The 27,374-nt window shown below is 40.8% G+C and overlaps 1 protein-coding gene across 2 annotated transcripts in view; it reads right to left on the reverse strand.

Moving 5' to 3' along the window:
- adamts14 (ADAM metallopeptidase with thrombospondin type 1 motif, 14) overlaps positions 1–27,374 on the reverse strand; it is a 44,700-nt gene that overhangs the window by 9,081 nt on the left and 8,245 nt on the right. For both annotated transcript variants that reach the window (XM_083903650.1, XM_083903651.1), the window contains exons 3-15: positions 21,784–21,940; positions 19,108–19,304; positions 13,228–13,311; positions 10,639–10,795; positions 6,762–6,867; positions 4,654–4,797; positions 4,380–4,512; positions 3,509–3,622; positions 3,207–3,355; positions 2,227–2,399; positions 1,932–2,065; positions 749–872; positions 485–565 (exon numbers count right to left, since the gene is read on the reverse strand). In XM_083903650.1, coding sequence (XP_083759776.1) covers positions 485–565; positions 749–872; positions 1,932–2,065; positions 2,227–2,399; positions 3,207–3,355; positions 3,509–3,622; positions 4,380–4,512; positions 4,654–4,797; positions 6,762–6,867; positions 10,639–10,795; positions 13,228–13,311; positions 19,108–19,304; positions 21,784–21,940 — 1,753 coding nt within the window. The remainder of the gene's footprint in view (positions 1–484; positions 566–748; positions 873–1,931; positions 2,066–2,226; positions 2,400–3,206; positions 3,356–3,508; positions 3,623–4,379; positions 4,513–4,653; positions 4,798–6,761; positions 6,868–10,638; positions 10,796–13,227; positions 13,312–19,107; positions 19,305–21,783; positions 21,941–27,374) is intronic.

The raw sequence follows: 27,374 nt of genomic DNA on the forward strand, positions 1-27,374 counted from the left end.
ACTACAAACAGAGCCACTAGGTAAGACTCTAATTTAATGTGTAAGCCTGTTGTAACATGTGTCACTGTTTCTATTCTGTGCAAGTTGGATTTGAATATTTAATCATTTTGAACAAACTGTGTACGTAGTTTGTGTGCATCCCACATCGCGTGTTTTTTAATGAGGGACATGGAAAAGTTAAATGAATTCAGCAGACCCTATTCTTATGGTTGAGAGTCCATTGCACTTCAGATGTGTGCACTTGCGTGTGAAAGATTAATAGACTGCCCGACTCAAATTGCGTGATAAAGCCAACAAAGTAATCTGCGAGTGATTAAATGCGTTGTGTTGTTTTGGCAGTTGTCATGTTTGTCTTCTGTTGCTGCCTTTGTAATATGCTTGTCAGACTATGCATGACAGTAAAAAAACAAATAAAAGTAAAAGTTTCCTGTTTCCGAAAAATACGCAACTATGTAAACTAATTGAAAAACTATTGGAAACTCACCAATTATATGAGGCGATGTGTCATTCTCTTCAATAACAATGTGCCGAGCTCCTATTGGGATGTCGAACATTTTCAGCATCCCTGTGAAGACACAAAACAGAAACAACGTGGTAAAGCTGGAACCCTCGCACGGCGGCCAGTTTTTCTAAGCTGTAATAATCAGCCACTCTTTCTAAACCAGGATACTGCAAAAGAGAATGTATCACTGAAGATGATTTGGATTATACAATCTATGCAGTGGTGCATTACAGAGCTGATAATTACCATTCTTCTTGGGCGTCTTGGTGAGCGTCAGCTTCACAGTGCGACAGTGGGAGTTGTCACCCTCACACACGCCACATTTGTCTTCCTGTTTGTAAGAGCCGACATCCTTGTCACAGCCAACGTGCTGTGAAGTGGGAAAGGACAAAAAAGTGGTAATCAAACCAGGGTAAAGTGCCGTCTGTGTTTTATACAGACTTAGATTTCACCTCAGGGAAACCGATGGCATGGGAAAATGCAGCACACATTTGGTTCGGTGCCTAGTTTAAGCGGATGGATATTGGAAACACACCCAGACATAACAGAGCGCAGCCAAAACATTGCGTGACTGGACGACAGCAAATGAAAATCCTAACTTTATGCCCAAGGTGAAAATTGAGACAAAATAACATCTGTATTTTTACGATAAAGCAGAGTGAAGAAGTGAGCACAATTTCCTTCATAATCATTTATGTAGTAAGTAATCAAATATCACTAATGTCACCATTTTCGTCATCAAAGTCCATTTTAGGGAAGCTTAAAGGTCCCATATTATACCCTATTACCCACTGCTTCCAGGGGAGTGTCGATCTAACTTACTATCAACAGTCATACTGTCACCACTTATCACCTATTGTCATGCACCGTCGTCACAACCCCCGCTCCATATACCCCATAGTAATGTCTGTTTACCCGTTGTTACTGCGTTTCACTGTAATGCATAGAGTGACCACAATTTTGGCTTCTCGCGATCATAAAAACATTAAAATCGAAGATAAACGATTAATGCGCCGCACGGCGTGTATATGAATTCCTATGCTAGACTGACGTGTGTGGATCAATAATATGAGGAGAGAACGTGGAAACACGACAGAAAGGCAGCCTTTGGTTGAGAAGAAATGTAGGAACATCTACATCTTTCTGCAGTGCTTTCAAACGCGTGTTCTTCATATTATTGATCCACACGTCACTCGCTAACTGCAGGCACGTATCTGGTGCGTTCAAGGTGTTTTTCTAGCATAGGAATTTACATATACGATCAACAACAAAGGGCTTGTGAAGCTTGTGAACATTTTTTTCATAAATAAAATATATCCACTGGACACAAAAATTTGCGATTCACACCCAACAGTGTAAAATAATAATATGTCTAACACATGGGAATGTGTTGTGATTGTCAGTGCATAAAGTTTTCATGAAGACATACCAGACACTCTCCTCGGGCACATACACTGAAGGGCTCTGAGTAGCTGCAAAGCGTCCCATCGTGCATCACCTGGTTCATGAACACTACCTCTCCTGTTTCCTTGGACTTACAGCTCAGCTCACACTTGCGACTCTCTGCAAACACAATAAAAACACACACACCGCGGTTCACCCAAAGATTGTCAAAATGTGATAAAGACATCAGCACGCGGGACCCGGTGGACGGATCATCTGTCCACTTTTAAGCTCACCTCAGAAAGACGGAGCCAACCTTGCGTCACACTTTGCAGACTTACCATCTGGGTGCTCATATGGTAGCCATGTGTGCTTGATGTTTTTGTGGTATTTGTTGCTCCTCTGGACGCACTGCTGTGCACGAAAGTCCTCGTAAGGTCCAGCACACTCCTCAGTGTTGCACATCTGGTAGTCAAACGCAGAGCCAGGGCAGTCTCGGCCTCCATACGCAGGCCTGATCAGTGGCAAACACAAAACAATGCATTTAAAGAGAGTTTCAGTCAGGATAGTTTTTAAAAGCTCAAAAGTGTGTCCTACCAGCACAACTGACTCTGCATAGATGACATCAAATTAAATGTTTTTCATACAATGCAACATAAAGTAAAAAAAAAGGCTATTGTGAAAAGTCGTGCATGATAATATTTCCCTTATTACATCCTGAGATATACTGTAAACACAGACAGAACCACACACTCCTGGTCACTTAAAAGTTAAAGGAGATGTTAGTGATAATGCCTTTTGGTGCCAAAACCATTCACTTCCCTCGTCCATACTTTAACTCATGAATATTTACCAAAAAGCCACAAGAATTATTTTTGTTCTGACTCGAAAACATTTCTGGGTGGCAACTTTTTGATATCCTTCATCCAATAACCAGCTACCGCGTCTGGATCTGAGGCAGTGCGAGCGACTTAATCTGTTTACATGCCCGCAGATGAAAAGCCGTTCCAGGCACAGTTCCATGGCATGCACACAGCCAGTGTGAACCTGGGTTATTATCAGAGAGGGGAGGAGGGGCCAACTTTGCCTATGCTGTGTTTACAAATATCAGGCCACAAATTCTCCATACAGCCTTTATGCTCAAGCGTTTCACTGACAGCAGCTTTAAATGATCTAAAAGTCTACTACTGGATTAAAAACTGGCTCTACAGTTCACCAGATCACAGAAACTATTTGGCCACAGAACAAGTATTCCATTTTTCCCTCTTTTCTTGTTGCCACCCAGAGTACAGCACACTCCCCCCACTCTCACACTACTCACGGAGGGTTGTTGCACTGTCTGTTGCGTGAGCGAACTCCACCTCCACAAGTTCTGGAGCAAGAGCCGAACTTTGACCAGGAGCCCCAGCTGCCGTCGTGACCCTGAGGCTGTTGGCTAGACCTCCAAATGCAATGGCCCTTGAAACACCACTGACAGGAAGACAAAGACAGGGAGAAAAGACTGAAAAGCTCTAACACGTGATTTTGTAGACAATTCTGACTTGCTCTCCTCCTCCTAACCTGAGACTTCATTTTGCAATCATTGTATAATAAAAATCTTCACGTTATGGTGACATTTCCCACCTTTCCTGGTGCACACTCTGTTCCATCCACTGGGGGCCCTTTTTTGGTTTTACAGAAGTACTGGTTGTCAGGGTGACTGCACCACAGTTGCTTGCAAGGGTCATACGTACGAAACTGCGGACAAATGAGTACAAAGCACATTTTTGGTTATTCATGGAGGAAATGTAGATTAATAAACAAACACATTCTCATTCTTCGTGCAGTAAAGTGTTCAGCTCTAAACTATGTGTGTTTTTTTTTCAGTTCCCATGAGAGCCTTATTTTTGAATCCACAAGTGGTAGAGAATAAAATCCCGGCTGGTTCAGGTGGAGAAAATGGTGCAGAACATGACAATGTCCAACATGCTGCTCCCTTGAGCAGCAAAATAATATTTTTTCGTATATTTTTGCTTTGAAAAGCCTGGGGTCTGTGGTAAAAATAGAAGAGAGCACTATTCTCTGGAAAGAAATCAGCACGGTTCACTTGCTCACCAGATTGAGATGAGGGGAATGTGAAAAGAAAGATTTTCTGCAATGCTGACTCCAATTCACTGATATGACTGTGAGAGTATCGTCACGTGGGGAGAAAAGCTGCTTCACTTAAAATACAAATGTTCCAACAGAATGTGGCGATTATCACAGATTTATGGGTCCAGGTTCGGTTAGGACAGTGTCTTGGTCTTATTAGCTTATTAGTGACCTAGGTTGCAGGCTATGTACAGAACATACTAAATTATCGTGCATATTTTATTGCTTCAAATGCTATGCCATAAGTTATATGTCGTCCATGAGCAGAAAGTGCAGAGTTTCTGCTGACTAAAGGAAGAGTAAATACAAATGTGAATCAATAAATCACTATAATGGGTGTTGCGTGAGGTTGCGTAAGACTTACAGCAGTGCACATTTTATAACCAACTCCAAAGTCAAAACGGCACTGTTCATCCATTGAATAATTTATGCCTGGGAGCTCGGGAAGCTTAGGCCACTTGTGTTCAAAGGGATCATCCAGCAAGCAGTCATATGAGCTGAGAATAAGAAGAGCATAACACGTTCATGATGTGTAATAACCATGTGAGGGTCTTTATGAAGAGGAAGGAAAACTATCTCAGAACAATCAATAAATGAATTCCATGAAAACCCCATGGAACGAGAAAAGCAGAATGTACTGGATGTATCGATTGAGCTCCTGTTTGCTGCAACGGGACCAGTGATAGCGGTGGAAAGCTGCTTGGACAAGTGGCGCCATGATGCTCCCCATACTGGTCTCATCGGCACAGCGATTCCCCTGGCCATCATGCTCCATACCCAGCCTAATGGGAAGGAAAAAAAGGTTTATCAAACTGGATCAGACCTTCTCTAATCCATGTCATAACCTTTGTCGTTCGCAAGGAGTCGTGAAGAAGCTATTTTTAAACACTGTTAAAACAATGTTTTGATAATGAGGAGCAGTGCATCCACCGTTCCAGAGGGGGGAGCTGCTCTTCTAAGAGCGGATATGCTGAATAGTACTGCCCAATCACAAGCCTCTGTCTTCTGGGGGTGAAAGTTCACTCTGGAACATCGCGGCTGACGAACAGCGTCGGAAAAGAGGATTTCAATCGGCTCGTTTACAGCAACTAGGAGGTTTTTGACCATAAAACAAGTAAATATATGTAAGTAGACCTCCATAACTAACATATATGTGCAACAGGACCACTCTATGTGACCTTAAAGTAAAATTCCTGACTTGTATGGCTGGGAATTGCTTGAAATGAATTACACAGATGAATAGCTCCTCTGGAAGCAATCTAATGCTTATCACCTTCCACAGGTGTTATTTCCACTCCAAACTCACTCTCGTTCCGCATTCCCCTCATTCACCATGTCGTCTCCCCAGAGGTTAATCATTTGCCTCCTATTAGAGACCTTTCAATCATACAGTATGATGGAGGAGGAGGGAACCTCAGAAAGTACTTGATTGCACGACGGGGCATTCAGACATTTTGACACACCAGATGTGCAGAGTTACATGGCAGTTGCAGCTTCCCACTGCAAGAAGAAGCTGCTTGTGAGCGAGATAACAGCTCAACAGATCGAGATTCAGTTATTATTGTTGTCACTTAATTATTACTAAAAAAAATAAATAAATAAATAAATAAAAAAAATTACAGGAGAGAGTAGATATAGTCAAATTAATTTGCTGTAAGAGGATATTTTAAATGTGTCTTGCAAATAAGTCGCCATACTATCAACGTCAGCTTTCAGTGGTTGCCTTTTATTTCACGCTCTGAGCGACACAGACATTGATATGTTAATATTGGCACTGAATGTACTATCGAGAGCTATTTTTTTGAGAAGGGGGTTTAAAAGCTGTTTTCCCCCACTTGTCTGACACAACCCTCAACCCACAACCAACATTATGCAACCCGCAGTGGCTGGATGTGCCAGGTCATTTGGAGTTATGTGGTGTTTCAGCAGAATATTAACACCTCTCTACATTATGCACCACCGATCACTCACTCTACCCTCAGTGCCCTGACGTATACACTGACTGCTGTTGAATTATAAGTCTATATATTATTATTATTATTATCATTAATATTATATATTCCAAGTCGCATGCAGCACTGACCACATCTCCAGCCTAGTGTGCTCATACTATGAGATAGTTCTGCCAGCACCGACTGAAATAAGAGAGCATCCACATATTAGGGCTATGGAACAGACATGGATGAGTATGCAACACATGTAACAGACAACACAAGTACCTGCATAGGAACTGTGGTGCTAACTGTAAAGATTTGTGCATATCCAAATCAGAAGCCTGCATAACACCATGCCGCCTACTTGATCTAATGTCTTTAAACCAGGTGGCAAGGAGGATTACAAACATATAGACCAAGAGACAGTCCAGACAGAAGCTGCCTCTAATGTTGCCCTTGTGTTCTCGTATATGCATTCGTGCAACGACTCCGTTATCGATGCACCTGATACCACGCTACGTATTTTCAAGTGAGCTGAGCAAGTGTGTGCAGTTTGTAAATCTTGTATATCTTGCTAGACTGTCAAGAGGAGGCAGCAAATGTAACTCCACATCTGAAGAAGCAACAGGATCGCACAGCAAATTAAGTATGAAGTATTATTCATCAAATCGAATTGAAGTTCTTACAGCGTTGGAATCCTTTGACTAACCAGAGTATACAGTCAGATTTAAAACCATCCTGAACCATTTTAAAGGACAATCCCTTTTCATGACAGACAGTCAAGGTCCTTTCATCATAATGCGATTACTCACACATGGCCGGTTTCATGAGCAACCACAAAGGCGGAGGAGAAGCCATCCTCATGGTTCAGAGTGCAGCTCCTCAGTGGGTGGCACATCCCTGTCACTGGAGCATAACCTGAGCGGGAGACAAGACCACACAGCCCTAATAATCAAGCACGAGGATGAAGGTCAGGGTTTTTCTGCTGCAGTCTCTCAATGCCGTCATTGACAACTCCGGCTCGTAAATTATAGCAGTGGCTGAAAAGGTCTCAGGCTTTTCACGGTGTGTGGCGGGCTGTCACAGTCACATTTTTAGTTCGGTTAACACTGTGATGTCAGTGCAAAATATACAAGGTGAGCTGATGTGAGGGTGAACAGTTGCTTATGAAAGCATCAGTGAATAATGTGCCACACAAACAATGCAGCGTCAGTGATGTTTAAAGTCAGCCTGCATTGAACACCATGTTATTTGCTGTATATAAAGTCCATCCTCATGCTTTGACTAATCAAGGGCATAATAGCTTTAAACTTAATTTATTCATTCATTCATTCATTCATTTTCTACCACTTATTCATTTAGGCTTGCAGGCGTGCTAGGACCAAATCAAATGACATTAGACTGTGGTTAAAATATTATAGGTGCATTATGTAATAAATCTAAAGCAACTGGCCATAAAATCCTCCAAATATGTCAGTATGAGACTCAGGAATAATGTTCATATAACATACTGAACTCACCAACAGCAGTACAGCCAAAATATTCACATTAAAAAAATCTATTTTGCAGACCGCAAATCATGTTTATGTTTTGAAATCATGTTTTGGCATGTGGCGCCACCTACCGCCATCTACCAATCATTGCATTCAGTAGAGTCTCAGCTGCCGAGTCACCACAGGTTGCCAGTTACTTTTGAGCTACAATGGCGGAGAAAACGAAACCTCGTTATTTTGAATTTGAGTGTAGTAACCGTTTTTGGCCACATTCTTACATATGGTGCCTTTAAACATTTGAATCTGTTTGAAAGTAATCAACAGGGTTTTTGGGGCTTTTTTTTCTGAGATAGTGGACGAGAACATCAACAAGACAAATTTAAAAAACAATTGTTATAGAATGTGTCAAGTTGTTCCATGTGTGTGTCAGTGTTCAGGATTTTAGTATTAGGGATATACCTACAGCTGAAGTGACACATAATCTGACAAGTGACATGTTTTACACATTTCACCAATCTTTTTCTAAGAGATTTTGCTCCGTTGCAGTTTAAATTTGTAGCCCATATAGAGTATGCTATATAAATATATAGGTTTAAATAATTCACTTGACTCTGACTTATTGCATGTTACCTATTTTGTCTTTCACGTCAGCAATTACAATCTTTAGACCCAAAGTCACACATTTTCAGATTGTTCTCACACTTTGTTGTGGAGCATTGATGGTAGACGACGTTTTTGCTTGTTATTCCCTATAAAAAAATCATTTTTTTTTTTTTGTCAGGAGGCTGGAGCTCTATTGTGACAGATTGTGTTGTGAATATCTCGTCATTTTACGTTTAAAAGTACAACAGTAAGCTCGGAAGCCCGCCATCATTACCCAGCAGATACAGTATGTGCATGGCATGACAACAACTGCCGCCCGGACAACAAACATTCAAGCAAAGCACAAACATTAAAACAGAACTCGATCAAGAGGTGTGCAGTGATTGGTACAGACGCTCGCTACATTTTGGCCTTCTTTTGGCAGCTTTCAGATTATATTTCATGCTTCCTGACCATGAGAAGACCCTTTTGGCATGCAGGCAAAAAAGCAGAAAATGCAGCAGACAGACAGTCGGTGATAAAAGCTTATGCACTTCTGCAGGAAAAATATTTGAGTCGCAGCAGAAAGCAATATTACTTCATGAAGGCCACTTTTTTTTTTTCAATGCAGGTGGCTGATGGCTCTATGGCTGGTGGTTTGCGAGTTAAACAGTGAAACATAAAAGCAGTTGTTGAGTGTGAGCCATTATCTTAAAGGCAGATAAAAGGGCTGAGAAGAATTCCCACAATGAGGAGAGTGGGAGCTTTGCACACATAACAAGCAGCTGGCTTCAAAAATCGATTCCTCTTGCGCTGATGTCATGCGTGATGAGAGATCTCTCTCAAATACATGACACACTTCACATGAAATAAATAAATAATGTGCTGATCACTTTGAATTCACTGTGTTTTTTTGACTCCATTCGCTTTCCTGCAACACCATGTGTACAAGTTTTTCGTCTTTATATACCGGTGTCTGTGTTTGGATATAGAATCTACCATCTCACAGCAAAGCTTTGTCACGTGAGTGTGATGTCTGCTCTTGACCCCGTAATTCAGCGCTGAGCCCGGCCAGCATGGTGCAAGGTGCCATAGAAACGTGGCATGTTAGGAACACAACCCAGCTGCAGCTATGGCAACATCGGGAGGTGTGACAAGCGAACCATTTAGCCTCGGGTTGTCCTCTAAACATGACACGTGTGCTTAAAAGATAAAAATACACACAGGTCAATGCAAGATATTGAGCTTGAGCACAGAGGATTTTTGTTCACTGTGGACGCAGTCTCTCTGGCGGTTTGGCGGCTCACTTCAAATTTTGTTTTGAAGGGCTGAAAAGAAGAAATATAGGGTGAGACAGATGCTGCACTCAGTACGTTTCCATGTCGTTAGAAAGAAATGAAAACTGGATTTTTTAAAAATTCATGTCAACATGTTAGTCTGAATCAAATTGCGCTACATCAGGCTAAGTTGTGGTGATGGACCACCACAGCCTGGATATATTCAGTCAAGTTTGCAACCCCCAAGCTTTGACACGGAGACCACGTTTATACTCTGCCAGCTCATAGAATTGAATATTTCAAGTTCATGGATGGTAGAAAGACTCTGAATGGCCCTTGGCATGCTCATATTGCAGCCAGCTAAACCAGAAATGAACTAATTACACAATTAATTAAATAAATTGATTCCGCGCTTGTGCAAGTATATTGAAACTGTAGTGCAATTAACCATGCATGGAAACGTACTGACAGAACATGTATGGTGCAAAACATCTCCTAACAATTGCATACATGTATTATTAGAATAGAGAACCATCAATAACAGCGATTATTTGAGCGTAGACAAGTACTTTAAAGGTGCATTATGTAATAAATCTAAAGCAACTGGCCATCAAATCCTCCTAATATGTCACAGAGACTCAGGAATAATATTCATATAACAAACTGAACTCACCAACAACAACAGTGCAGCCAAAATATTTGCATTAAAATCATGTTTATGTTTTGAAATCATGTTTTGGCATGTGGCGCCACCTACCGCCGTCTACCAATCGTTGCAGTAAGCAGAGCCTCAGCTGCCGAGCAACCACGGGTTGCCAGTTACGTCAGAAAAAGACCTCGGTATTTTGAATTTGAATCTAGTGACCGTTTTTGGCCAAATTCTTACATATGGCACCTTTAAATAATTTCCGGCAGGCTATACACTCGGACGTGTAATGGTGCCCTCCACAGTTCAAAGTTCTTAATCACAGTTTGAAGACAAGTTCAAATTGTTTCCAAACAAACAAACAAAAAGGAATAGTTAGTAAACATAAAGGTATGTCAGTCACTTCTGTTTTTCCTCTACATGCCAAAAACCTTCATCAGCAAATTCGGTTGTTCATATCCAGGGTGGCATCAATGTCAAGTCAGCTAGGTTTTTTTGGAAACCTGCTAAATAAACAAATTTTCTCTGAGATTACCGCAGGCAGGTGTGGGTTAATGACCTCATCTGCAGCCCTGACATTTAAGTTTCCGCTGACCTTACCTGGGCAAGACTTGAAGCCAACCCCTTTGAGAATGGAAGCAGATATCAGCACTCAGTCTGCACAGGCCTCGATCGAGAAAAAATACAGTACCTTGCATACCTGCAGGTCCAAAATCTTGCCTTGTCAGGAAGATGGAGTGGTCGTGGTATTCGGCGTGGTCAGGGTCGCGCCGCTGCTGCGTGTTGGCCCATCGACACACCTGCTCGAGGCTGCGGGACGGGTTGCCGCGCTCGATCAGGCTAATCGACTGCAGAAACAGAGGAACATTTTATCGCTCGAGCGTGAATAAAAACAAACTGCTCGGTTTGTCGGTTCTCTCTAAGAGGCATCACATCGACTTCTATTTACCCGTTCACTTCAGGTGTTCCGTCACGCACGATGTGAATAACTGCTACATAAAATTCACAGATAGGAGACATCTGTTAGGTCAGAAAGAGAGAACTGTTTCTCAGCTGACTGACACATGGGAGCCGTAAAACCCGAAATCCATGTGTGGGAATTCATGAAGGCTGCCTTCCACGACTCCTGTGCTCAACATCAGTTCACAGACTTGCCATTAGAAAATGACATGGCAACATTTAAGTTCACTTAGCAGTGAAGTGAAGTGAAAGGCAGTGTATTATGTGATTTAAGTTAAATAAAAGCTTGATCTTAATGTGTTTCCGAATGTTCCAGATTGGAATTATGAGCACATAACCCTCCCATGTGTGTGCTTCTTTCTCAAACTGGCATAGAGTGTCACAGGTGATTTATGATCACATTATTTCCAAGTGGAAACGTATTTAAGCTTCCATGTTAGTTTACAACGCTGCTCAAAAACAGACTGGGGGGTGAACAGAAAGCCAGAGTCAGTGGAATTGGTGAGATTTCTGTCTTTCTTCTCTGAGCATGTGCTGGTGACGCAGAGTTCATCGACGTGGTCATATGTAAACACATTCTCTCTGCTTTGGCAACCAGACAGAACCCTCAATGCAAAATGCAGCACCTGAAAGAATCAGTGAACTTGCTTGTGTCTGTCACTGTTATAGCCATCTCTTATGTTTGTTATATTAATATTTTTTAAACAATGGTAAAGGTATCAAATCACTCTTTAATTCGTTTATAGTAATTTATAGTAGATAGGACAGGTTAGGTTTTGGCAATAGGGCTGATGAAAAGGAATTTCATACATATATACATATATATACAGTTAGGTCCATAAATGTTTGGACATCGACACAGTTCTCTTTATTTTGGCTCTATACACCACTACAATGGATTTGAAATGAAAGATGTGCTTTAACTGCACACTTTCAGCTTTAATTTGAGGGCATTTACATCCAAATCAAGTGAACGGTGTAGGAATTACAACACTTTCTATATGTGCCTCCCACTTTTTAGGGCACCAAAAGTAATTGGACAAACTAAACAATCATAAATCAAACTTTCATTGTTTAATACTTGGTTACAAATCCTTTGCAGTCAATTCCAGCCTGAAGTCTGGAAGGAATAGACATCACCAGACACTGGGTTTCATCCCTGGTGATGCTCTGTCAGGCCTCTACTGACACGGTCTTCAATTCCTGCTTGTTCTTCGGGCATTTTCCCTTCATTTTGGTCTCCAACAAGTTTTTAAGAATGTTCCAAACAGTTGATTTGGCCACACCTAATGTTTTTTCTAGTTCTCTGATGGGTTTGTTTTGGGATGGGTTAGCCCACAATTGACCATGAAATAGCTTTTCAGTCAAATGTCCCCTAAAAAGTGGGAGGCACATATAGAAAGTGTTGTAATTCCTATACCGTTCACTTGATTTGGATGTCAATACCCTCAAATTAAAGCTGAAAGTGTGCAGTTAAAGCACATCTTGTCCCTTTCATTTTAAATCCATTGTCGTGGTGCATAGAGCCAAAATAAAGAGAACTGTGTCGATGTCCAAATATTTATGGACCTAACTGCATATATAAGTTTTTTTTTTTTTTTTGCATTTAATGGACTGAATTACTTTGAAAGGAATTATGCGTCCAAATCCAACCGTTATTGAATAACATTTGAGTTATTGAAATAAGCCACAGCTGCTTCTGAGCAGCAATGAAAACATCAATTGTCTATTTAAGTGCTGTTTGTTTGTGGTCTGCATTAAAAACAGCGTTATGCATTCAATTTTGAGATGGAATAAAAACATCATTTCTGACAAGGACTTACAAGGTTGTGTTCAGGACATCTATGACTACTAGCTTGAGAACTGTCAAATTAAACATCCCATATTCACACTTTTTAATCAAATCAACTTTGAGATGTCATAAAAACAAAAGTGTGCATAAGGACAAGACTGACAAGGTTGTGTTCAGGACATCCATGACTACTATGGAGAAATGTGTGAATCTGTGACGGTGTGAAACTTTTTTATCATCCAGCCCTCGCAACTTGTAATGATCTTTTAGACCCCGCCACCATCTGACACCATTGTCTTTGAGGAATTGTTTCAAAATCTCAAATGTCAGCCTCTATTAATGCAGCGACGTAGGGTTTTTAATTGGCCTTTTGAATACAATACAAATAACATTGAAAAATGATGGATTTTAAATGTCACCATTTGAAGCTTTTACTTTAGAGGGGTGAAGCGTTGTCACACAACAATAATACACTGATAAACAGTGTTTTCATACTGAAAATAACAAACAACATGCGACATCGCCCACCTGTCGGTATCCGACCATTATCATGCGGACGAGGACAATGTTGATGTTGGTTCCCAAAGATTCATCGTGGTAGATTTCATCAACCTGAGGAAAAAAAACAGTATTTGTCACTGTGGTGAAGGGAAAATCTGTCACTCTGTGAGGAACTGCAGGCAGTCAGTGGGAAGAACTGCACAAGTTGGAAAAACTAAACTTAGTTTGGTCAAGAGTTTCATCCAACTGTTACAAAACAACAATTAAAGTTCTTCCAAGGGCTAAAGTAAGAATAATGTTTTTCTAACTATGTAAATGAACCTGCTGTGTCCTCTGACTAGGAGAGGATACTTTCAAAAAGCAGATGCAACAGATACAAAGGTGAATATACAGTTTCTCCCAGTGTGAGCACTCATTTTTCTCGGGGATTAGTGTTTATACTTGCTTGCAGCTTCGTAAAGAAGATAAATGCTGTTTGTCAGCCTCTGCGTATCTGTGATGTATCACGGCTTTATCAGTAACGTGCTCTCAATTAATTCAATCTGCTTTATCTAAAATCTGCTGAAGCAACATGACATTTGCTGGAACCTGCTCTGATATTTATCAGTGCTGTGTCCGTTGCTTCTTCAACAAAGTAGCGGCTGTCTAAACAATAAGGGAGGGCGTCTTTATCTCGTCCCTCACAACACAAGCGTGAAATCATGATGGAATATGGTGTTACATGCTGGCATCCATCCAGTGAAACAGGCATTTGTTTTGCAGCAGTAATGAAGCCTGACCCAGAAATGTTATTTGGCTTCATAATAATGCTGTGATGATTAAAGGAGCCATATTATACCCTATTTCTCCAAGTTAACCTAGTTCCCTGGTGTCCTAATGAACATGTCTGTGACATGCTTTGGTCAAAATACCATAAGGATGAAGCACCACAGCAGTTCAATCACCCTGCCAAAACAGCCCTGTTCAGAACGCTCGGTTTAGTAGTATCTCTTTAGGTCCACCTTAAAAAAAAAAGTAAAATGAAACTTAAGGGACAGGAAATGACATCAGCCACAGAGGCTACTAGGAGCTAACAGTAGTTAGGCATTTACTCACAAGACATTTCATTAAAAATGTGGTTAAAAGAAGCAAAGACAGACATTTTGAGGCTTATGTGTTAAAGGGATAACTTCACAAAACTCGCTCACATCCAGTATCTCCATGCGTCTTCTCAACAATGGCACTGAGAGGAAACACACTCACGTTCGCTTGCTTTGTATCTTAAGTGATTTATATTGGCTCTGATTTCATTTTGTATAACACTTCCTTCCTTCCTTCCTTCCATCGCCATATTTTAATTTAAATGTTTTTCTTTCTTGCATGTTTGGGCCTATGTGTTTTCCCTTTGCGCAGTGCCACTTGATTTCTTCCAGCATTCCCGCTTTGTTTTCCTTGCGTATGACCCAAACCTTTTTGTTTTGCATTGTCTAGACGCTTTTGTCTTTCTTTCTTTTTTTTTACTGCTCACTTGTACCAAACCTGTTTTCAGTTTAGCTGAGCAGCTCCATTTGGATCCTGACTACTGTGAGTTGTTACAATCTAGTGTTTTATTCAGCTATTTCTGCAACTTCTTACTCATATTACACTGTAGACATCCTCCAGTACAACAGATACACAAATGGATTAGGAACTCACCAAGAACCATTTTGGTAAATAGAGTAAATAGGAGTATTCTGCACCTGTAGTGATGTGCTTATTCCCCCCATTTAATCGTCCCTTTGCACGGCAGCCATCATGACGCTTTAGCTGCTTTAGCTGGAGAAGCACAGGTGTTACTGATCACATTAACTATGGATCTGTTCAGTCCATGTAAGTCAGTGTAACAGTGAACCAGCACGCATCCTGAAAATGAGGACGCTAAATGGAACTAAGCGGTCATTAACTGGATAATTTACACCTGTAATTTATCTGCTGAGACATGTCAAAGTGGCTGCTGTGCAACGTGTTTGTGATGTATTGTTTTGAATCCTGCTCCTGCAGTGGCAGCTGAGGCTCAGAAAAAGAATACGGCTAAATGGGATTCCATTTGATTTAACTGACGTGGAATAATTACACTTCAGAGCCATTGTGCAGCCATCGCACAGGCTGAGATGTGTGGAAAACCTGAGGTGGTTTAAAATGCATAGAAAAGTGTAACATGAATGTTGCTATGAATCAATGCCTCTCAAATCACCCTAAAAGCTTCCGTCTCAACTTTCCTTAAATTGCATTTGCTCACAAACAGGAAAACCTAAGTTTTGGTGAAGTTTAACAAAGGAGATGTGTGCTTCACTCAATTCACTTGTCATTTTTCTTGTTTTCTCTACCAAACACTGGCCCTATTCTGAAAACACCATATGGGAGATTTTCACCTTTTCTCCTCACCTTCATACTCACGTTTCATATTTCACGTCATCAGAATTTGTTCTGTGAGGAAAAACCGAGGGGACATCATGTTTTTACTGGAGCAGCTAAAACATTATGAGCAGACTCCCAACAAAACTAGAATCAGTTCCATGTGTAAAAATGCAAATTTAGCCTCTTAGCATTTATTTTTTGTTTTTTGCATGTTCAAATTGAATTGTTTGCACAAATTCTTGATACAAACAACAATTCTTACTCATGGAATTCTGTGTTAATTGTATGTATCTGGAAATAAATCTTTCTATTTTTCATTCAACTATGCTCTCTAGCATGTACTGTAATATCACCTTTATATGAGCACTGGTCAGTAACATGCAACACTCATCCTCCAAAGGTCATCAGATCATTTACGTCACTTGATGATTCACATGAATCCTGTGGTGAAGTCCAGTGATATCATTAAAGCTGAACAGCTCGAATGTTATTTCTGTTCATAAGCTTTAATCTCTCCAGCTGCTGATGATTAAATCCTTTGCAAAAAAAAGAAAGCATGCAGTAATTTAGGAAATTAATAACCCAGACACAATGTATCTACGGAATTACATTGTTATCCAGCCACCCATATGGCCAAGATGATGTTTAAACAAACACATGACTGGAAACACTCAGGAGAGTTTTTCCCCCCATTGTTTTTCATATTATCAAGTCTCTGCTCTTCATTTTCTTGAGTTAAGAGGAGCTACAGCGACATATTTGGGCCCCTAAAACTTTTTTTCTTCCAGTCATGCTGTGTTATCTGAAAACACAGTCTTTGAGACGTTTTTTCAGTTTCTGCACTTATGAAGGCTCACAAAAGACTGACATACCCAGGAGGTCCAAATATGGCAAACATAATAAAGCTCTGTCTTTTGCTAAACAACTACAGGTGTGTCAGTCGGCTTTCTCTTCGTGAAAATTATGGCCAAGGAGAACAAAAGCTCTGTCACTGAAGAAAGGCCGTCTTGGCTTGAGTCCAAATTTGCTCTGGGACGCCGGGTTACACCCAAGGCATTTAAGCAAATATTCCATTCACAGAAGCCTATTCAGGTCAATAAATGCTGCAAAGAGCACTCCAGTGACCCCAGATTCTCCCAGATTTGTTACCAACTCAAATTCCTCAGCTAGTCTCCACTGTCCTATATACTGTATATTTTGGACCTTAAACAGAGAAGCTGTTGAAAAAAAATAAGGACAGCATTAAATGGTCATAAAACTTCTATGATGACTTTTGTTAACACATAAGTCACAGATTCTTCCTGAGGTCAATGTACTGAATCTTCAAAAACCTTTTTCTTGAGCCCTGCTGAGATATAGGGGCCAACCTTGCAGACGCAGGGATAATTGCAAAGCCAGGAGGAGCACAAAGAAGACTGGAATTGGACTGTTGTTGCTAAAAAAATGAGAAAAGCAGCTGTGGTCTGCAGGCACAAGGTGTAACTGGCTTTGGTACTGCATCACATAGACATGGACAAAACCTACTCACACAACATAGCCATTGTGCAGCAGGCACCACAGCAGTCACCTTGGTTTTATGCAGACAGGATGTTCAATAATCAATCCTTCTGGGAGAGTTTCTCCAGGTGGTACTACACACTCTAAAGCCACAGAGCCAGGATTCAGAGGCTTTGAGTGGGCAGAACCTTGACAGAAACAACAAGTCTGTTGCATACAAGTGGAACTAAAGTGTTTTGTTCTTTCTGGTAATAGCACAATTCTGAGGAATCGACATAGATATTACTTTTCACTTTCACTCTAAAGGTTTCATATCGAAGGACTTCCTCAAATTTACTTCTCACACCAGTGACGTGAAATGTTCTGAATTAAGGCCACATTATACTTCTCCGACTGCATAATGCCTTATCTGACTGCGTAACCACGGAGACCCCGCGAGCCTTCATACTTCTGCGTCGTGGTGACGGATACGCGCTGCAATTTCCCGCCGGATCAGTAGGGGTAGCTGCACAAGGTTGTTGTGCTTTTGGCTACAGTTCCGTGTCACGGAACGCAGTTTTAAGATAATTTGAGGCGAGAAATTGGCCATTTAGAGTCTAAACATGTGGTTTGTGTATCAAGATATGACGTATTTATAGTTTGGCAGCGATGTTGTCGGCGGTGATCAGCTCCGCCTCTGTGGACGCTTGGTGGGCAGTGTGAGCCGGCACAGAGAAGCTTAGCTCGGCCTGTCCTGAAGACCAATCGCAGCTCTTGCCGTCTCCGTTGTTCCTTGACGGAGTGGCGGACACTTAAAAAATATTTTTTGCAGCCTGAGACGATGCAGAGGCTCCCCGACAGGCTCTGCATCGACGCAGAGGGCTCTGCGTAACCTACGTAGAGCACTTTACGCAGGAGTATAAATTGGGCTTTACACTCCGCAGAGAGCACTAGACTCTGAGAATAATAATGAAATCAGGCTTTTCTCCCTGCCAAATATGTTGGGGACAGAATGTGAATATCATTTCCTAATTAAATAAACACTTAATTTCATGTGAGCAGAGCTTGGCAGTTTGAGAGGACTTCTGGCACTGGCTTATGTGACTGCCCTGCACAGCTCCCAGTCAACTCTCTAGTTGGTCGAGGGCAGCTAATCAGACCACCATGCAAGGTCCAAATGGTAACTGTTACAGAGTGAAACCAGCGTCCTGTGAAAATCTGACTTGGGGATTTAGGACCAGTAAGTAGATTAGGGTGGCAGGAGCTGGTGGAACCCGTAACGAATGAGCTGAGAGATTTTCTTTTTTCCCCCAAACCTCATTGATAATCCATAAACAGTTAGAGAGAGCAGGGGTCTGGGGTAAAGTGTGGCAAGGTCTGATGTCAGAGAGGACAAGCGGGCAAAAATAACCCCACAGGTAAATAAAGACAAGAATGCCAGCGTTAGTCATTAGAAGTTTCATATCTTCTATATATTATAGATATTTGTACAACTGCAATCATTATCCAATTTCTGGATCAAAAGAAAATAATTCCCCTTTGATGGAAGGAGGGCTGAAAAGAGTATTTTCCACTATTAATGTACTTTTATACATTAGCAAGCTTCCTATAAGCTAAACTCATTCAACATGTGTATGCAATGCTTGAGCATGACTAAATCTGGTGTAATGAATGTCTCCTCTACATTCGTTCAGCAGTCAGCTGCCAGATTATTGCACACGCTCATTAATATCAATGCGCCACTGATGATTTTTTTTCTCATAACATGCATAGGTGAGCACCAAAAGCCTTAAAATGAAGATACACAATGACATAATATGGCAATGATGATTGAATTTCATACTATTTTGACTTGAATCAATTTAGTCGATGTTGTGGCATCCCTGCTAGTGTTCAGTGTCATGCTTAACAGTTGACAACTTAGCCTGTAGAAGCTGTATCTCCCAAAATAAAATCAATAATTGTATATGCTCATTATAGCATTGCTGATACGACACAACAACGGTGACATCCGATATTTGCACACTACTGTAAATGTTTGGGGATCAAACTTACTATGTTCATGAGTGTGAGAACATAGTTCTGCACATGCTCCTTGCCGTGGAAGCGCACCACAGAGTCGTCCACCGCCAGCAAAACCTCGATGTTGTAGTCGTCTTTCTTTGTGTGCCTCCTCTTGCGCTCGGACTCAGACAGTTTATGTTCGACGAGATCCAGAGCCGCAGGGAGGTCAGCGATCCCGAAGTCTGCCACTGCAAATATGAGCAGCACATAAACAAGTCAATGAACAGACTACGGGAATGTATATCTCTTCTCTTATTTCAGCTGTATGGATACCGGCTGTATGTCAGTGTCAAGCCTGACATAAAACAACAGTATGAGGATGAGCAGGTGGAATCCTTTGGGGTTTCTGGCAGGGCTGCAGATATTATAACTATATTTTGTAAGGCACTCTATCTTTGGTCCCATTGGACCCATCACTCACTGGACAGGAGCCAGAGGCGTATTTCCTAACCAAACTTTGCAGTGTTGTACTACACATGTATTCCTAACTCCAAAAGTGATTCAAAAGCAGTTTTAATGCAGTTAAATGCATGTGCAATATTTATGTCACTAATTCTAATTCTAGTTTTGGAACACACAAGTGAAAGCACATCACAGGCAAAGCTGCACAATAATGATGTAAAAGACACACGGTAAGATACCAGGTGCAAAATGTTTTCAGCAGCAGTTCTTTAAGAAAATGGCAAAGACCCAGTTCATTGTTTAACAAGGATTACAAATGCGTGATGTCTTGCATCCTGAATAATTAAACAAATATGTGCACAGCTTGATGCAAGTAGTAATGGACTCACACATTATTATACTATGTCGACACAGCGATCATCGTCAGTGACGTGTTCAACCATGAACGGAATCAATCGGCTTCAGTCATTTGTAATTCACACTTAATTTCACAGATGACATGTCAAAATTTAATGTGACACTCAAAACACTCACAGATAAGATAGGATTACATTTTCAGAGAATGGATTGGACACATTTCAGAGATAGCATGCAGAATATTGATAGTGAATTCTAATTGCACGGTTCAGTAAAAGCCATTTTTAACTGGGTACAGTACAGTTAACATGTTCATCAATCGCTGAAATTATTCCAAAAAAGCAGTAACTGCAAGCCTGTACGTAAGTGGAGTACTCCACTTATGAGCACATAGCACAAATGAAAGCATGGATAGAGACTCTAAATTAGTGCCATTGAACATACAATGTCATTGAATTATCAGTGAAAGAGCAAAGCTGCATATGCAACACAAGAGCGGCACAAAAACAAGTCATGAAAAAAGAAAACAATTTGAAGATCACACCAAGCCCTTCCCCAGCTGCATGTCAGTCCCACATTATGCAGCTGCGTCACTTCACACAAGAATGTAGCATGTGAAGATGATGTTGAACATAATAGGTAGTTTATATCTATAGCTTTATAGAGCTATAGAGCAGAGTGAAAAGACCCATTCATTAGTTTTACAGTTACACACAATAGTACAGCGAGTGAAATAATATAATAGAAAATCATCAACCAGATGCTCAAGCTATTGTAGTGGCAAGGAAGTAATAGAAGAAGAATTCATGATGGAGGTGAGTCGATGTGACTGTGATGGAAAGGTCACCCCACTTTTCCCTCACTGCCTCCCCCTCCCTTCATCCCTCCTCTATCCTAAGTACTACCACTGGAGCCCAGCATTCCTCACACTACCAGGTGGTTTAGTGGATACTGCTTCAGCTGCTGAGCTTCATAAATATACACAGAGTGGTTGTGATAGAGTTTTTTTTTTCCTTTTAAGAACACACCAAACACAGGAGGGTTACGTGATTGCAATGATGTGTGTAGCTTGTGTGTGTAATTCAAATCAATTAAATTGTATTTGTATAGCGCCGAATCACAACCAATCACCAATGCAATACAATTCTCGGATCATTGGGTCTCAGCGAGATGTATATCTGTGTGTCGTCAGCATAACAATGGAAAGAGACATTATGGGATAATTTGGCCGAGTGGGAGCATATAAATAGGAAATAATATTGGACCTAAGATAGAACCCTGCGGTACATAGGATGTTTGGGTTGTAGAGGATGAGGAGTTACCTACACTCTTAGAAATAAGGGTTCCAAAAGTGTTATTATACAAGGGCTGAGGTTCTACCTGGAACTATTTGCTTCTGAAAACCCCTTTCCTGAAGAAAGGGTTTTTCAAAGGTTCTTGGTAACACTAAGGGTTCCAGGTGGAAGTATTATAAAAGGTTCTACCTGGAACCAAAAAGGGTTCTCCTTTGAGGACAAGCCGAAGAACCTTAATACCTTCATAAGGTGGCGAAATACAACACAACACAACATCCCTGACAGCAGCTTGAACTTTTTTACTCATATATCCATTTCTCAGTGTCTCATATATGCTATTTCTATCCTACCTTAATTGCTGTTCTTTTTCCTTGGTTATAACACAGCTAATGGATGCTCAACAGAGTGAAGCCTGATATAATGTACTGCTTTACAAAAGCAAAAAGCAGCACTGCTGCATCTGTACTAATTTAAGATTCAAGCCTCTACTTATAATTATACACATGATTTAAAAAAAAAAAAAAAAGTACTATAACATATGCACTTACTCACACATAGTCAAAACACACACTCACACAAACCCGCACAGTGCTTTTTGTTTTTGTCTGCCCACCTTCATTGTGGAGGTCTTCTCTCCGCTGGCCTGTCTCCCGCTTGATGGCCGACCTGCGGTAAACCACATGGACCCGCCCCTTCACTTCCACGTCCTGCTGGCCCTTCTCGAGGGGCTCGATGAAAAACTCCCCATTATCAGTCCGGATCAGACCTGCCTGGAAAAAAAGGGCTTCAAATTAGTGTGGCCCTCCTTCAAAGGACAGTAATTCCACTGGAGCCAGTAATTATAGCGTGCCTGATCAATTGGAGGATTTAGAGAGGGCCTGGATAAGGGAAATGACGCAGGTAGACACAATTTGAGGCCCTCCAAGCCATTCACCAAGATTTACTGAGTGTCACCATGATTTCACCCTGAACGAGATGATGAGTTGCAATGTCTAAATCAGCCACAAGTTTTCATCTGCTTTATGTGTGTTTTCTTTGTATTGTATCAAAATATAGGTAGAGAAAATAATTACAACCATCCTGGGAACATTGTGCTATTGTGACACCATCACACCAAGCAGTGATCGGGTGATAAAAAACACCACCCATTGAAAGATAGATAACATAAAAGCAATCCACACATTTCTTGTGGTTTTTTTTGCAGTCGTTTCTCACATAAATCATTTTTTTTATATCCTTCTTCCTGAGAAAGAATTCAAATCTATGTGTGTATTTATGAAAACGAAAATAAAAATAAATACAGCCCAAAAAAACACAACACTTTTCTTAAAATCTTTAGGGCCATTACTTATCACAATATTATTATATACTTTTATATCACTTGGTATATTATATCACATTATAAATTAAATCAATGTTTCTGTCAAGCTTGTTGGTCTGCACTCACAGCACCAGAGCCGTGAACTATGTGGTGGATATATGACAGTAAGGGTAAAGAGGAGTGAAAGAATTCTGTCCAGCCCCTGACCAGGAAATGCCAAGTAATACATGCTAGAATACTTCCTCTATAGTCTCTTATTTCAGCAGTGGGTGGAAAGTCAAGCAGGGTCTGTGAGAGCAGAGAGCTGCAGCATCTGGAAAGGCCTACCAAATGTTAACAGATGTACACTGCACCATAAAGTCTGGCCCAGGAAAGGACACTGGGAAGGAGACACAAGGTGATTGGATTTTCAAAGACTCTATGTTGAATTTTTTAATAATGGCTGCTAAATCAACTTTATTTATACTTTAAGTAATAAAGAAGAGGTGAATGTTAAGTGGTGTAGTAAATTGAATATACATTTATCAACTGGTTGATTAGAACTTCTGTACATTTTGCAAATTCCAAGCTCTAAATTTGAGGATTAGATTCATTTTCATGTTTCATAATTGTATATATTTAGGTTACTACAATATCAACTTCATATTTTGTGACATTACTGGTAGAGGTTGAAGCAGATATGGGAGTTTTCCCTGATCTCAAGTAATCAAGGGTAGCTGTAGCCGATATATGATGCCAACCGCAGTCAATATGTGATGATTAATACGGTTAAACCTGGGTATTTTCAGCCCTGCATAATGTCTGCTGTTGGCACCAATCAAGAGACTGTGTGCAGCCTGAGCGGCAAAACCCGTGGAACAATAAGTCATCAAGGTTGTTCACAGTGACATTTGATGAGCATATTTTACAGCAATGTTAGTGATGTGGTTCCAGAGAGCATAATGTCAGCCCGTCCCCGTCTAAATCATGAAATGGATTATCACGAGATTTTGAACAGACATTTATAGAAGCCCCAGTGTGAACTGTGTCATGCGTACGTGTTGATCCCATCACATTTTTATTACACCCCAGTTGGTCAAAGGCGTAATTAATTCATGCTGGACTTATGAACCATACAAACAGTACGTGTAGCAATGAATGATATTCTAATGTCTCGCGTGCACTTTCTACATGGTGCTAATTAATGTTGTCCTGCTAATGTATTACATCTGCTTGATATGATGTTCCGAGTTGCATGCTTAGGTAAGACAGCAGGGGTGCTGCAAACATTGACAGCACATAAAAATGTCCAGAGGAAGAGTCCAGTTGCAAAATGAACTCCCATTGAGCTTTGACCAGCCCCGTGTCAGTATTTGAAACAGGAAGTTCAGAGGTGTCACCTACCAACCAGGCTCCTATTCATGCACACCAGCTGTCAATCACACAGATGGCATTCATATGTGCTATGGTTTATCATTTATTTTCCTTTCACTTGGAACATTCTTAACAATGTTGGCATCATATTTTATCTTAGAAGACCCCCAACTATCAAGTAAGATAGATTCCATAGATTTACATTCAAAATGAGTTCTGTTACTAACCAGTGAAGTTGCTCCCTGGTGATATAACTACTACTTCATCCAGCTTCCTAGGCTTTACATTATAAACCAGACGATTATGTCTACTTCTTAGGGCGCATTCACACCAGGATAATCTATGTAAGATTGGGTGGGGAATGCCGAAATAAAATGTTCATCTACATCTTCATTTTGGTTTGGTTCACTTTCACACTGCATTTTTGTAAGCAGACCAAACCGCCTGCACAAGGTCAACACAGTTAAAACAGCTGATTGTTTCGGGTCATACCTCCCCAAACGAGCACTGACCAGGAAGACAAAAAAACATAAGGAAGAAGAAAATCTGGCTCATCCCTTGACCAGGATCAAGAATTGGAAATTCATCCCATGTTGAATCCATCATAAAATACACAATGGAACAACAACAAATCTATGCAGTCTTGGAGTTTCTGTTTTTACTTTGGTGTTCGACCCTAACAGTATGAGCAGCAGGCGAGGTGTCAAGCTCACTTCCTCTCTTTGGTTCGCTGGATAGTCTGTTTGCATATCCCACTGTTAGCGAACCGCACCAGGGTTCACCTGCAAGCGAACCCAGACCCACATTTTCAGGCGGACTAGAATTCAGATGAGCTTTCACACTTGCCCAAACAAAGTGGACTATCCAAGGAAACGCTCTTTAATACGGACCAAACGTCTCTGGCGTGAGTGTGCCCTTATATACAGTCTATAGTTGCAACAGATGAGGTGAATCAGGCCTTGTGGCCCTGATCGAAGAAAGAAGCTGACAAAAGCAGCTCATTAAGCAGCAACATTTTGTATGTCACAGAATCAATTGTTCTATTCAGCATCAATGCATGAATATGAGCTCATGGTTCTATTCAATACATAATTAAACCCATAGGGCACATATACTATACATAGAAACAGTGAAAGGGGGAAAGAAAAGGAGACATTTCAAGTGTATGCCAAGGGTTTAAATTGCAGCAGTGAGAAAAACAATACCTTTGAAGGAGAAAGTGGTAGATAATTGATGGATGAATGTCGACACCATTATTATTATGCTATAATTAAAAGTCAATATCAGTAAAAATCAACCACTTCTGCTGCTGCTTTAGCCATGCCATCACTGACACTAACTGGCCTGTATAAACGTATAACTTGATACAGTTGTTGTATATCTGCTCCTGGTCTCCTATTGCTGTACCTCATCTCCCTCTTGTCCCCCATTTTTCTTATTTCACCCCAACCAGCTGAGGCAGATGGCTGCACATCTTTGAGTCTGGTTCTGTCAGAGATTTCTTTTTTTTTTTCTCTCCACTGATGCCTAGTGCTTGCTCATTTTGTGAATTGTTGGGTTTCTCTGCTCTGCATGATGTTGTCTATCTACAGTGCCCTGAGATGATGTATATTGTGATTTGGCGCTATACAAATAAAACTGAATTGAATTGATTTGAATGTCAGCTGGTATATGAGTGTAATCCTGTGAGATTATAGGTAAGCACCGGAATTTCAAAGAATAATGGGAGACATGATACATCGTCTCTTTTTGGAATTTACCTCACAGAATTGGACCTTAATGTTGTTTTATACATTTCAGGTCAAGAGAGGTTTGATTATGTGGTGATCACAGGCTTGTGGGATTGTGAGCGTGCATACAAGTGGCTCATTGGAAGCAAAGCAACACAAAATAAATGTAAAGATGGATATTCATTGTATGGTAAATCAGGGAAACTAGATTGTGTTAGTCAGTCAGTCATACGCAGCAAAAGCACAGAAGCAAGGAACAAATTAAGCGAGAGCTGCAAGGTGGAATTGCCTTGTTGTTGCCATGTACTGAATGTAGTGCATAATATGTTTTACGTGGGAAAAAAAAGGACAATAAGGACAGGGAGACTTTGGTGAGCGAATCAATGGGAAAATCAAAGTGTGAATTAAAAGATTTAGGTGCCAGACAATATCCTATCTGCTGCAGTGAGCTGTTGTGACAAGTTTGATGTACAGTACATCAGGTAGGTAATAGGTAATGTTCAACAAACTATCGAAAATATAAATGGAATAAGGTCTCGAGCTGCAACCTGCAAGGAAATCCAAATAAAGCTTTTATTCCAGGATCTTAACATGTAATTTGCGGCAGCTTGTTAAGAAACATATAATTGCATTCCTGTACATGCTACATGAGACTGTCAACCACTGAAATCAAGGTGCACACTCTTTTGCAAGTTCACAAGGTTTTACTAAATTAACTTCAGCAACAAGAATAAACACAATCTGAAATGAAATCTTGGCGAACAACGTAGAATCTCACACACCAGTGACGGAAGATAAAAAGCTTTTGTGGTACATGCTGGAAGATCAATAAGCTCGAGAGAAAGTCATGGCTTAGCTGAGTTACAGGTTTGTAATAATGCTGCGAGGCAGGTAGTGGGGACAGAGAATTAATACCTGATTCCTTTTTATCAGCTGTCACATCTCAGTGCGCTGGGCCACAAAGGGCATGCATAGCCAGGGGTCAAATGAAGATTATGAAGAGAAAATTGGGCACTCATGTGTCAGACTGAAATAGAACTGAAATATTACTCAAAGAGTAATAATAATGTAGCCGTGAATAAAGCAGATTCAGTTTGATGCAATTAGATTTGATGCAATACATTACTTTGTTTAATTTAGACATACATTAAAATAAGCCAAATCCGAAATGAAAGAATTACTGCTGACCTCCAATAGATCTTTATCATGACACATGAAATGACACATAGGGGCCACACAGTTGGTGTAGTGGTTAGCAATCATGCTTTTACACCAAGAAGACCCGGGTTTGAGCCCCGGTTAGAGAACAAGGGCTTTTCTTCATGGAGTTTGCATGTTCTCACTGTCTGTGCGTGGGTTTTCTCTGAGTTCTCCGGCTTCCTCCCACAGTCCAAAAACATGCAATATGGGGATTAGGTAAATTGGACACTCTAAATTGACCATAGGTGTGAGGGTGGGAGTGAATGGTTGTTTGTCTCTGTGTGGCCCTGACTGGCAAACTGTCCAGGGTGTACCCCGCCTGTCGCCCTGTCAGCTGAGATTGGCACAGCACCTCCTAAAGTGGATGGATGGAATGACACGTCACTGACCTTATTACTTCGCAATTACATATTTACCCCAATCGTTTACCCCAATCCTGAGCCTCAATTTGGGATTCAGCGTCCTGCTGAAAGACACTTCTCGCAGTCTCCCTCCTGACAACAGCCACCATGGTGTCTACTACTCAGTGCTTCCTTACACGGTACACGCTCATCCGTGAGTTGTCTGTAATAGTAGTTTCAGTAATTATTGTAGATGGCA

This window comes from Microchirus variegatus, assembly GCF_963457635.1.
Source record: "Microchirus variegatus genome assembly, chromosome: 17".
In the NCBI taxonomy this organism is placed as follows: Eukaryota; Metazoa; Chordata; class Actinopteri; order Pleuronectiformes; family Soleidae; genus Microchirus; species Microchirus variegatus.